We start from the raw sequence: 12,769 nt of genomic DNA on the forward strand, positions 1-12,769 counted from the left end.
GTCAACATAGCAGTTATCTTCTGTTTGATGCACTTCAGCCTCTGGCTAAAGTCCTAGTTGCAGCTTTAGGTCAAGTCACAGTCCTAGTTCCAGCAATGTATGGCAGGAACTCCAGGCTTAGAAAACCCGATCCTAGATTTGGATTCAGTTGTCTATGGGTATGGCCTAGCCCTGACAGGGGTGTAGTTCTGCTCTTGGCAGGCATATCCTGCATGTGCACAGGACTTGGATTGCTGGATACCCCAGCGGGAGGACCAGAGGATTTCAGTTTGCTGTGCTGTGACCAGCATAATTCTTCATGTCTTCACATGTGCCCACTGCTCTCCATGAGGTGCCCACTGCTCTCCATGAGGTGCCCAAGGTATATAGGGATCAACTCTCTTCAGTCTTTTTAACCAAAAGTGCCAGAGATTTCACAACAGTCATTCTGATCCTGCAATTCGCTTGTATATGTGGTGAAAGGTTTGCACTTCCTGAACAGAAGTTCTTCATGTGCTAAACAACTAGGGATGTACAAAAGTCACTTACCTGTTTGTGGATTATGCTGATGCTGGGGGGGAGGTGCTCCGTCCCTCCCCCCGAAACTCTGCCCGGGGGGGGAGGCGCTCCGTCTCTCCCCCCCCGAATCCTGGCCGGCCAGCTCCGCTCCGCAGGGATTCTGCGGAGCCACCAGCTGGCTCCGCCAGCGGCCGCACATCCGGCCGCTGGCTAGCAGGGAAGCAAATGGCAGCGGCCATAGCCGCCGCCGTTTGCGTCCCTGCAGTCAGCCGTGATAGGCTATGTAAATGTTTACGTAGCCTATCACGGCTGATTAAAAAAACAAAAACAAAAACGCGCGTATGCAAATGGCGGCACCCATGGGTGCCGCCATTTCCATTCCTTATTTTGACACGTCTTAGTCTACGTAAACATTTACGTAGACTACGGCGAAAATAAGGGGAACGCAAATAGCGTAGACGCTACGCTATTTACATTCCCCTTATTTTCGCCATAGTCTACGTAAACGTTTACGTAGACTAAGACATGCCAAAATAAGGAACGCAAATGGCGGCGCCCATGGGCGCCGCCATTTGTGTACGCACATTTTTATTTTTGTTTTTTTAATCAGCCATGATAGGCTACATAAACATTTACGTAGCCTATCACAGTGTTTTTTAAAATTTAGCTGTGATAGGCTACGTAAATCTTTACGTAGCCTGACACTTTTTTTGTTTTTTTGGTTTTTTTAAACTTGGAAATGGCGGTGGCGGCAGCCGGTCGGAAGACCTGCCGCCACCGCGCCGCCGCGCTGCCACTGGAGCCGCCGCCGGAGCCGCCATCGCCAGGAAGATCCACCCCAGGTAAGTCCCATCCCGGGGGGGGGCGGGGGGCTGTACCACCACCAATTTCGGGGGCCGAATGCGCTGGCATTTGGCCTCCCCGAGATCCGTGGCGGAACTTTCGTACATCCCTATAAACAACACTGGATACATTGCTGCATGGGGGGTGGGGGAGAGCATCAACCTGTAAGTTAGCAGTCTTTCCCTATAAACTAGCATTGGGTGCCATTATGAATGAAATGACTGCTCTTGAGGTTGGAAAAATTAGGGAATCAGTGAACATCAGTAAGCTATCCTACTCTGTTGTAAATATATATCCATTCTGAGATCCTGATATGAGCGAACATTTCAATCACAATACAATATGCAATACTGAATTGTCTCCAGTACCTTTTTCTACAAGGGCATATCTGGACTGAGCCCACTGAACATTTACAAGGTTTTGGTCAGTATGACCATATTGCATCCACATTAGTTCAATTATATAATCGACTCCAGCAGTGTAAAATCTATGCAGATTATATCCTGTGCTAAACTGGGCAGACATGTGATAGATATCCTCATAGTCTCAGAAAGGCCTTGTACATTGACAAACAGGAATACGTAACAGTAGTATATAAATGAATGTAAAATATTTGGATAAAGAATAGCTACATTCTGTGATTAAAAAAAAATTCAAGTAACAAATAAGAAAACACAATCTGTATTGTCAGCAAATTAGCATATAGCATAACACAAAGAATGGATTTGGATTAATTTTTAGACATAATTTGGATTTGGATTTTATTACTGCAAGGAAAGCCTGGGAATCAGTGGAATAGGGAAAGATTTAGGCAGTATGTATGCTGTGTACAAAGCCCATCCTCTTAACTACTGAAAATTTATTTTCCCCTACTGCTTTCTGAGCCTTTCAGAACAGGGTGGAGAACCTGAGGGCTTCCCGTTTTTGTTACTAGACTCTAATTTGCATCAGCCCCAGCCAGCAATGGGCAAACAAGAGATGTTCTAGATCTCCAGGATTCTCCGAACACTGGCTTGCTGTTCATCTCATGCCCCATTCTTGTTCATTTTTGTGATTGCTGTTCACTTTGCACAAATGGGAAAATTGCACAAATCAACCAGCCATTGAATGTGAAATTTGCACATCTTTCCCCTGTTCAATTTGTGCACATTTTCTAAATTTACACAAATATCCTAAATTTCCACCATAGACTAAAGTGGGGCTGATTCAGTCTATGAGGGAAATTTGCGCAAATTCAGGAAATTTGTGTAAATCGAATGTGAGCATGTTTGGCACTTTACAAACATTTTCGATGGAGGTGCTCATGATCACATTCGCATTTGAAGTTGCAAACAGGACATGCTTGGATGTTTTGCGAGCAACAATGAAATTCTCATACATCCCTCACCCAAACCAGTCTGGCCAATGTTGATGGATGATGTGAATAGTGGGTTACCAATATCTGGAGGGACACTCATTCCCTAGCCCTCCTTCAGCATATTTTAGCTTCAGTTGTTATATTCTTAATAACAAATGGCAGACATCTCTTTTTACCAATAAAGGAAAAGTGAAGTGCCTAAAAGTATAAACATTCCAAAAACTCTTGCTTTTGTAGGAACGGTAAAGAAAATTAAATATAAAACGTGACTCCATTTCTGCTTATTGAATTGCTTATTGGTTGTAATAATTCTCTTTAATATTACCTGGTCCCTGTTTACACTTGCATTCAGAAAATTGCCCACCTGGTCTGTCTTTTACACGCCTATAGGGCCCATAATCTTCAGTGTCATTTGAGCAGTGGTGTATACATCAGCCTACCTGACTACCATGTAATTTGTGTTCTGTTTATACCTTACAGGTGAAATCTGTGCTTTTAAAATCCATGGACAGGAAATGCCCTTTGAAGCCGTAGTGCTAAACAAGACATCCGGAGAAGGTCGTCTTCGAGCAAGAAGTCCAATTGACTGTGAACTGCAGAAGGAGTATACATTCATCATCCAGGCATATGACTGTGGTGCAGGGTCTAGTGGAACAAACTGGAAGAAATCTCACAAGTGAGTGACAACTGGGAGAACAAGGAATGGGCTGTGGCATGTATTTATAATTCAGGCTGAAAAGCTCCTTTACTAGCCAATGCTGGCAGAAAGCAAATGAAAACAAAATGCTTTATCACAGGAGTTGATTGTTCAATTTATTACTTTGGCTTGCTCTTCCCACCACCTAAATTTGACCTCTTTCAGTAGTACATTCAGAACAGCTGTAAAGGTATCAATAGGACTCTAGATCAAACTTTTGTAATTCTTATTTACTTTCCTTCATCTCTCCACCAAATATATCAGTGGCTCTTAGAAACATAAAAACTTGGTGTTAAGTGAGCTTCATGTAATCAAACCAGATTGAATTTCCTTGCTTCTTCATGCAGCCTTTTATTTTTTTCACATTTCTGCAGCATTGATTCTTTGCAGAGGGCATTTTTATTTGTTCTTCATAATAAGTACAGATAAAAATGGATACAAATTATTATTTTGAATTCAGATTCATTCATTTATACAAAATATATCCATATAAAGTGGAAAATGTTGTTTGATCTAGCTCTACACCTTATTTAGATGTGAGGGAGTGGGAATAGATGTTCAGCGAGCCTGGATGCCGTGATCAAGAATGACATTGCAGGATGGACTAGGCCAAAAGCCCAATTCTGTCTCATGTGAAAGCTTCCATGCACACAGCTGTACATGTGATGGCTAGGGATGGCTTGGGTGCCCAACTGGGTCTGGGAGTCTGGTGGACTCCCCCCCGCCCACACCCCAGAGCTGTGCCTGATGAGCCCCTGCCCCTGCTCAACCCCCTCCACGCTCACCAAGCTGCCAGCACTCACCCAGGATTCATCCTTGAGCATCACCATCCCCATTTTGCAAAAAAAAAAAAATGGCGATCATGAATATATGCACATCTATTTGTATGCAAAATGGTGCCGTGAATCGCCCATATATGCAAGATTTCAGGCATAATGGCCCATTTACACCTGTAATCTTGCATATATGGGCGTCATTTTGCATACAACTAGATGTCCGCATATTTGCGATCGCCATTTCCCCCCACAAAATGGTGACCGTGGCACTCAAGGATGGGTCTCGGGTGAGTGACAGCAGCTCAGTAGCAGCGGGGAGCTTGAGTGTGGGTCCAGGGGCATGCGAGCGGGGGCAAGGCCTGGGCGGGCACCTGGAGAACCCATACGGGGAGGCGCCCATCCATCCCTAGTGATTGTCTTCTTCCTGCAGACATTCAAGTTGTATATGTGGGCATCTGGGGGGAGGAGCTAAATGGCACAAGGTGATATCAAGGTGGAGCTATACATTGCAACCACACCCCTGCTCTCATGTTGATGTAAGTACTTTAAGTAATGCATGAACAGGGCTAAAGGTATTGCCTAAATCTGAAAATCAGAGGACAGAACTACAGGACACAAGAAACAGGGTTCTCTCCATGGCTCAACTGTTGTGCGTAGCTCCAGTTTCTTTTATTTATTTATCCTGATGTCATCACACTGCATTTCTCCACTCTTGGAAGTATCAGCCAATTATGTGGGGCATGGACAAGAAAACAAACAGTGGAATAACATCAGCACATAAGAGAAACGTTACTATATTTTCAAATAATTTGTATTACTACTAAATAAATCAACAAATTTGTGTGCCATTAAATAATAACATATAACAGTCTCAATAATGTGTGAAAAAACTGATACAAGAAAAAAATGGGAAAGCTTACAATTTACAGTGTAAGAAGAAAATGGTGTTGAAATATAAATCATTACAATGTGCTTGGCATCCAAGATTATGTGGTGAGCCTCCATGGATAGAGAAGGCTCTCCTTTTCAGGATGTCGCTTTCCCTGCATGGAAGGCGATGGAAACACTCGAGGAAAGGGGTGGAGCTAGTGTGCTCCACCCCCTCACATCTTTAGCATACCCCACTGCAAGACCTTATTAAAAAATGGGAGATTTGACTCTGGCCAATAATTACCAAAGTTGGTGAGAGCCAGGGAAGCTCCTTCAGTCAGCAAAGTGTTTTGCAAACTCACCACACCACAGAGGGTTCCTCCTCACCATCTTGGGGGCCCGAATGCAGTATCCGTTTAACCACAACCACTTGAAATAACTCCACTGGACGATATTGTGCTGATACAATAGAAGCAGAAAAGAAAGACTTCTTTGCTGCTGTCACTGCCATGGAATAAGTCCTGCCATGTTTCGTCAGACTTTCCCCCCACACCATTGTTCTAGTTGTCTACCCATACACTTCAGTGCATTAAGCTCTGCAGAAAATCAAGGAGGTTAAGAGCCCATGTGAATCTGTATACGATAATGGGATTTTTTTCAAAACCCCATACCATTGGCATGGTATGCTTATAGAAGGCAGGCCTGGATATGTGCTCCTGATCTTCTGAGCTGCGTTCCCGATCTTTTGAGGTGCCCCAATGACATCATCTGTCTCAATAGAAGCCTGCCTCTTCCCTCTGAGCTCAGAAGCCTTGGAGACATTAGGACTCACTCCCTTGGCAGACTAATAGGGAGTGTAGTATGGAGGGAGAAGAAGCCTTTTAAACTGTAGAAGACACTGCCGTCGTTCATTGTGTTTTTCCTCTGTCCCTACTATTCTACCCATTACATGCCCACTGCTTGGAGCTTGCTTGAAATGAAAGTTTGAAGAGGGAGAGGCCGTCTTATGCAGTTTCCCCTGGCCTCTCCAACCTCCTTCCCTTTCCCTCTGCAGTGTCCCAGCTAGACGCCTAGCTAAAATGCACAGCAAGAGATGGGGCAGAGGTGACAATCATCTCCAATATGCCTCCCGCTCTGCACTGGATGCTTATAAGCCTCCAAATTTTGAGCCTTATGAACATCAAGGACGGTTCTCATAGGATCTCTAAGGTATGTACAACCCTCATAAACCCTCCACATCCCCCCAGTTCCTCTGAAGTGCTACCCCTCTGAGAAGAGCTACTTGGTTTAGAGAGTTCTCTTCCCCTCGCCACTTCCAATCACCATTCTTCTCTTCTTTCCTTCCTTGTCCTGGTCTTTCTTTCTCTTCTCAGGACGATAGGCTGGTGGTTAAGAGACATTCTGAATTGTATTTAATTTATACAAATAGACAAGAGGATTTATTTTTCTCCTTCTCATCCAACTGTTGGGAAAAGTGGGTTCACATAAAAGAAAGGAATCTCGAGCTATTTTGCTTATCGGTTCCCATAATCCAGCAATGGAATGACAGGCTTTAATAAAAACAGTAGTTAATTGGTGGGGAGATAAATATTGCTCATTTATAAAATCCTATTTATGTTTACTCCCAGGAAAGTGTACATAGGATTGCAGCCCAAGTAATTTTTTGCAGCCTGATCATCTGCATGTTTACTCAGAAATAAACCCTGAGTGGTGAGCATGTTACTGCAGGTTTAATGAACTGCCCACCCCATTCCACTCCATTGACTTGGCTATCCTTTCAGCTTAATCCTGTGCTTGTTTTGTCATTGACTCTGGCTTCAGCGCTGAGGGAAAGGCAGTTTGTACATGCTCAGAGGTACTTTTTCCAAAACTTAGCCCTAGTGTTGAAAACAGACCCCTTGGCTGAATTGTGGTGAAGTCTTGGCATAAATTACATTATGGAAAGGAGGAGACAAGGAGAGCTTGCACATAATGAGGAGGAGGTACAATCTGTTTGATGAAGGATTGCTGGAGGGTGGAAATATGAGGAGAGATTGTTGTTGGAGGGGAACAGAATGTATGTGATCTGGTTGTAGGTTTCTTGCAACAGGTGCTTAATATCTAAATGGGTAATGCTGAGGTTTTAATCTTTGTGGGATATATTCCATCACTACTAAGTGTGTGGGGAGAGGTAAGATGCAATTACTCAGTGGTGAGAGAACAGCATTCTGCATATTCTCAGAGGCACTCTTTATTTCACTGTTTGCTAACATTAGTGAAATGTAAATAAATTCTAGTAATTCTAAATTTGCATGCATACAAACATATATATAAAAACACAAATACATATGTGCGTACACACAGGTGTGCATATACCACGGGTGGGGAACATGTGGCGCGTGAGTCACTTGCAGCCCCTGCTGCCCTGCAAAATTATGTGTATGTATGGCATCTGGAGTGGACATTTTGAAGCTTTTTTTTTTGGCCCTTTGGGTGCTCCATAACTACTATAGAGCACCAAAAAGGTCAAAATTAGCTTGAAAACAAGTTAATTTTGATCCCTTTGGTGCTCTGGATGCCATTTTAAATCGTGTGTGTGTGTATTCAATGCCATTGAGGAGAGGTGTGGCCTGTGATGGTGGTGGGTGTCTGGGGAGTGAAAATGGCCCACAGACCTCCCAAAGTTGCACACAGCTAGTATATTCATATACATGTGTATATGCATATATGCAAATTTCTGCCATGGGCTTGTGTCCTGGATCTTTTAAGTACCTAGCAACACCTCTGCCCCATATCTATAGATAACATTCACCTTGAGCATTAGAAATAAGCTCAAATGTGTGTCCTGCCATGTGTGTAAAGCCAAATATTAATTGAGACAGGCTCATGGTTGCTATGGAAGCCATGACAGCCCAAGCCATTCCTACTATTCCTACCAAGTCCCCCAGGACAACCAGCTTGGAGGTCATCACCTCCGAAACCACCTCAGTCAACTCAGGTAGGGAGACAGTTGGGCAGTGGAGCGGACAGTATACCAATCTTTAGCCTGTCACACTGCCCTGTCACCAGGTGCAGGCACTCAAATCTCAGAGATTTTCAGTCAGGATACCTCAATAGTGGGATACATTCTTGTTAGGTCACTGTGACTCCATCTTCCCGTCCATCAGATCTAGCCATGAATATATATACTTTTGGCTTCTTAATGTTACCAGTGGTATTGGTATACAAATCTTTTTCAATATAAAAATAAGTGTTGAAGGAACATTCATTTTTTCTGTTGTTATCGTACCCATCTTGTTGTTGTTGTTCAGTCGTTAAGTCGTGTCCGACTCTTCGTGACCCCATGGACCATAGCATGCCAGGCCTTCCTGTCCTCCGCTCTCTTCCGGAGTGTGCTCAAGTTCATATCCATTGCATCAGTGATGCTATCTAGCCATCTCATCCTCTGCCGTCCCCTTCTCCTTTTGCCTTCAGTCTTTCCCAGTATCAGGGTCTTTTCCAGGGAGTTTTCTCTTTGCATTAGGTGGCCAAAATATTTGAGCTTCAGGATACTTTAAATTAGTATTCTTTCTTAAATCTGAATATACCTTATTTACAAAAGCCAAATTTGAGAACCAAAGGGCTTGCTCAGAGTTCTGATTTTGTGAGAGAGTGTCAAGCAGAATTAACTTGATTATTGGATCTCAGGCTCCTAAGGTTCCTGAGTTATGCTTGCTAAAATGTAAAAAAAGAAAGATTCATATATCAAGAACTAGTTCTATATCTTGGCACCCAAGATGTAAATTGCTAGATTTGAAAAGCAGTAGCTCTTTGCTTTAAAGATCAACAATCAGTTGTTTTCTGATATATTCTGGTGATAGAGAAAATTAGGCATCAGACATAGGGGCAGTGGAAAGCACGTCCATCTGAAAAACATCACTGGTATACAGAGGTTGCCAATTTAATCCATTGTAAAACTAATGAATATTCTTATATGTTGAACTATTCTATTATAGTTCTGTATCAAAACAGATTTTTAAAAGTTTTCTAGTCATGTGAGTTGATATCAGTTGAAGGAAGGGGAGAAGAAGGGTAGGGATCTTAATTTGGATGCTATTTTTCTTTATTCTTTTTCTATCTGAAAATGAATACAAATAGTTCTTAAAGATTGTATATACATCTTCCATATGTGAAGTTATGATTCCAAGATATTTAGCAAGATTTTCGTAACAGGCTAGACAGCAGTACTTCACACCGCATCATTGTTTTTGATAATTGTTTTCCAGTCAAGCTAATACCCTGCATGTCATATTTTTAAATAAATTTATTATTATATTATATTATATTATATTATATTATATTGTATTGTATTGTATTATATTGTATTATATTATATTATATTATATTATATTATATTATATTATATTATATTGCTTGCTACAGTTTAAAACATCTAGAATGGATTTTTCCCCAATTTGTCAATAAGAACATCAGTCACATCACTTACAGTCAAGTAAATTTTGAATTCTTGCTGGCCAATCATAATTCTAGATACCAGTGGAATTCATCTCATCAGAGTTACAAATTATTATGTGCTAATTGCAAGCAACAAAGCAGAAAGAAGGTAATCCTGTCTAGTACCAAGTTGTAGTATTAACTCATCAGATTGTTGTACATTAGCCAGGAATCTAATTAAAGAAACTTTTTTGTCGTGCTTATATTTATTTATTATATTTGGTAATTAACTTGTGCTCACAAAGCTGTTTAAAGGATAGATAATGGCTAGATTCTTGTAAGAAGATTTATTGGCTACCAAAAACCATGAATGTAATTTAAAAAATTGAATTTTCCATGTTAGGATGCTGTGCCAAATGTGACTTCAAAATGGGATTAAAGAACCATCATTCAATTAGATCTTTGTGCTGTATTAACTTCAAAACTTTATTATATTTTTATTCTGCCTTTTCTCCGAGGAGCTTAAGGCAGTGTATATGGTTCTCTCCCCACCCCATTTGATTTCACAACAATTTTCTGAAGTACATTAGAGTGAGAGACAATGACCAATGAGTTTTATGGCAGGCTCTGGATTTGAACCTAGAGTTTGACGCTCTAACCTTATGCCACACGATCCAACAGTTGCACAGTGGTTTTGAGAAATAGTTGGATGATGTGAGCACATTTTAGGACATAGTTTGCTTAGATTGTGGCAAATATCTTTAGCAGTCGCAGTTAATCTGGATAAACAAATCTTTCCGTGACGTACTGAATGATTATTTGTTGTGTAGACAAATGAATTAATACTTGATATTAAATTTTCAAACAGTTTTAGCCTACTGGTTATTGCTTTTTAAAGTAATCTTGGTATTTTATTATTCTGTGCTTTTATTTTTATTTGTTAATTATTTAAACGATATCTGTCCCACCTTTGTGCCTGACAACAGTTGTAATAGCATGATGGCCAAACAAATAAATGGAGGTTTTTAAACATTTACTTATATACTTACCTACTACCTTCCTACCTACCATTCCCTCCAATACTGAACACAGGTGGTGAGTACTGACAGAAATCGAGTAAAATTAGTGCCATTGAGAAACAAGAGGGAGGTATCAGCATACTCAGGAAAACTCTGAGGTTTGCAGAAGAAAATTTAAAGGAAAAACACTAAGAGGCAGCCCTCTCTCCAAATACACCCCAAACACACCCCAATGGACTTAACAATGTATTTATCTATGATTGGCAAATAATTTGTTTTAGCCAAATCCATCTATACTAGAGATGGTGGGGCTCACTTGTCACTAGAGTTTATATTCAAGTGGAAACCTCTCCTAGTTGTGATTTTTCTTCTTAATGAAAAACAGACATGGAAGGTTGCTAGTTTGATCAGCGGACAGAGTGGGTCAGGGCTTCCTAACCCATTTATCTGCTACCATTTTTCTACTCAAAATAAACCACTGAGCTACTGTTCCAGCCATTGCTACCTGAACCTTATTCATTTTACTTTGGTTCCAATGGTGATAAGCCTGGTGCCTTATCCTTGATTTAGAGTGATGAAAATTTAGCAATTGTTGATAACCACTGTTCCATTCTGTATAGCACTTTTTTTGTTTAATGTGAGAATTGTCATAACTGATGTCTCAGTAAAGCTAATAAAATACAACAGTGAAATGGAAATGCAAGTTATGCAACAATTTATTTCAACCGAGTCTCCATTGAAAGAACAGATTTTAATTCTCCAAGCTGTTCCTTGTATTTGATCACATTCACCTTTTAATTTGTGCATTTTCTATCCCTCATTTATCCTGCTTATTTAGGTTGTAAATGTTCAGTTAGCATTGCTTTTACTTTATTACTTTGCAGTTAAATATTGGTCATATAATAACTATATTATGAATCATAACACTTCATATTCGGTTTGGAAAATGAATAGATATTTGCATTGTATAATAAGAAACTGATCATTCTTTATATTTTAGGGCTGTGGTCCATATCCAGGTAAAGGATGTCAATGAGTTTGCACCCACTTTTAAAGAAACATCCTATAAGGCTACTGTGACAGAGGGAAAAATCTATGATAGTGTGTTACAAGTGGAAGCCATGGATGAGGATTGTTCTCCTCAATACAGCCAGATATGCAATTATGAAATTGTTACAACTGATGTTCCATTTGCCATTGACAGGAATGGTAAGTGCTTGGTATTGTACATTAATGCATTTTGGGGCCTCATCTTGACTGATATACATTAGGGCATTTGCAGTGTCTTCTAGAAATTTTATACTTACTGGAGTTAATGTGGGGTGAAAAAATTGTCTGCCTTGCTAATTTTTCTGATAATCACTTTCTGTGATTCAAAATTAGGGTTTTTTATTCTGGGGGATAATGAGGCTTCCATTGACTCTGTGCAATATGTCCTGGCTTTTTGCTACCTTAGTTGTCAGCTGAATAAGAATCTAAACTCAGTTTAGTTCAGAGTGAGGTGGGATCAGTAGAGCACTCTTAGGGTTTCACAGTTCATACTGAATGTCTTTTGAACATTTGTTTAGTATTAAAAACTGGTTTCTCTTTATAAATCATTGAAAGTGCAATCCTATGCATCCTATGCTAGCTGAGGGACGCTGGGAGTTGTAGGACTTATTTCTGTCTAAATATGCATAGGATTGTGCCCTTAGGGTATCCTCAATAGCATCACCTTGTAGAGAAAGGGGACTACTGCATTTTCAGCGATCTCTGAAATTAGCTATTATGTTACCATATAATGACAACCAGTACCACTTTCCAGGCCTTTTCAGAAATCTTTTGTTGTTGTTGATGATGATGATGAGGAGGAGGAGGATTTTGGCACAATAAATGTGTAGCCACTGTTCATTTGCTAGAGGTGATCCAGATGTCTTTTCTCAAGGTAGTTCTTCTGTCCTAGGAGGTACTGTATTATGTCAGCATTCAAGCTGTAATATGTGGCGCCTATGAAAATTCACTGTTTACCCTAGGCAGTGCATTAACTGAAATAGTGAGTGCTCTGAAGAATATGTTTGAATGACTGTCATGGTTACTCATTGGACAGCATTTATGATACCATTAGTGATTGTATGAAATCTAACCCACCCCCTTCACTTACATGCCAAATGCCATTTTATGTCCATTTAAAAGTATTCTTTATAAATAGCCTTTAGCAGTGGAGTGGTTCAGTCAATAATGTGAGAGTGCTCATATATTCCTTTAAAAAGCAGTGAACATCCCCAAGAATATTTTGTGCCCATCCCATGGCATTCAC

General features: G+C 40.6%; 1 protein-coding gene across 1 annotated transcript in view; it reads left to right on the plus strand.

The window, feature by feature from the left end:
* Positions 1–12,769, plus strand: part of CLSTN2 (calsyntenin 2) — a 339,779-nt gene that overhangs the window by 189,352 nt on the left and 137,658 nt on the right. The window contains exons 2-3 of the mRNA XM_084847086.1: positions 3,179–3,374; positions 11,474–11,682. Coding sequence (XP_084703212.1) covers positions 3,214–3,374; positions 11,474–11,682 — 370 coding nt within the window. The 5' untranslated portion in view covers positions 3,179–3,213. The remainder of the gene's footprint in view (positions 1–3,178; positions 3,375–11,473; positions 11,683–12,769) is intronic.

This window comes from Heloderma suspectum, chromosome 3 (assembly GCF_057233095.1).
Source record: "Heloderma suspectum isolate Gila_16-S chromosome 3, 16-S_ref, whole genome shotgun sequence".
Classification (NCBI taxonomy): domain Eukaryota; kingdom Metazoa; phylum Chordata; class Lepidosauria; order Squamata; family Helodermatidae; genus Heloderma; species Heloderma suspectum.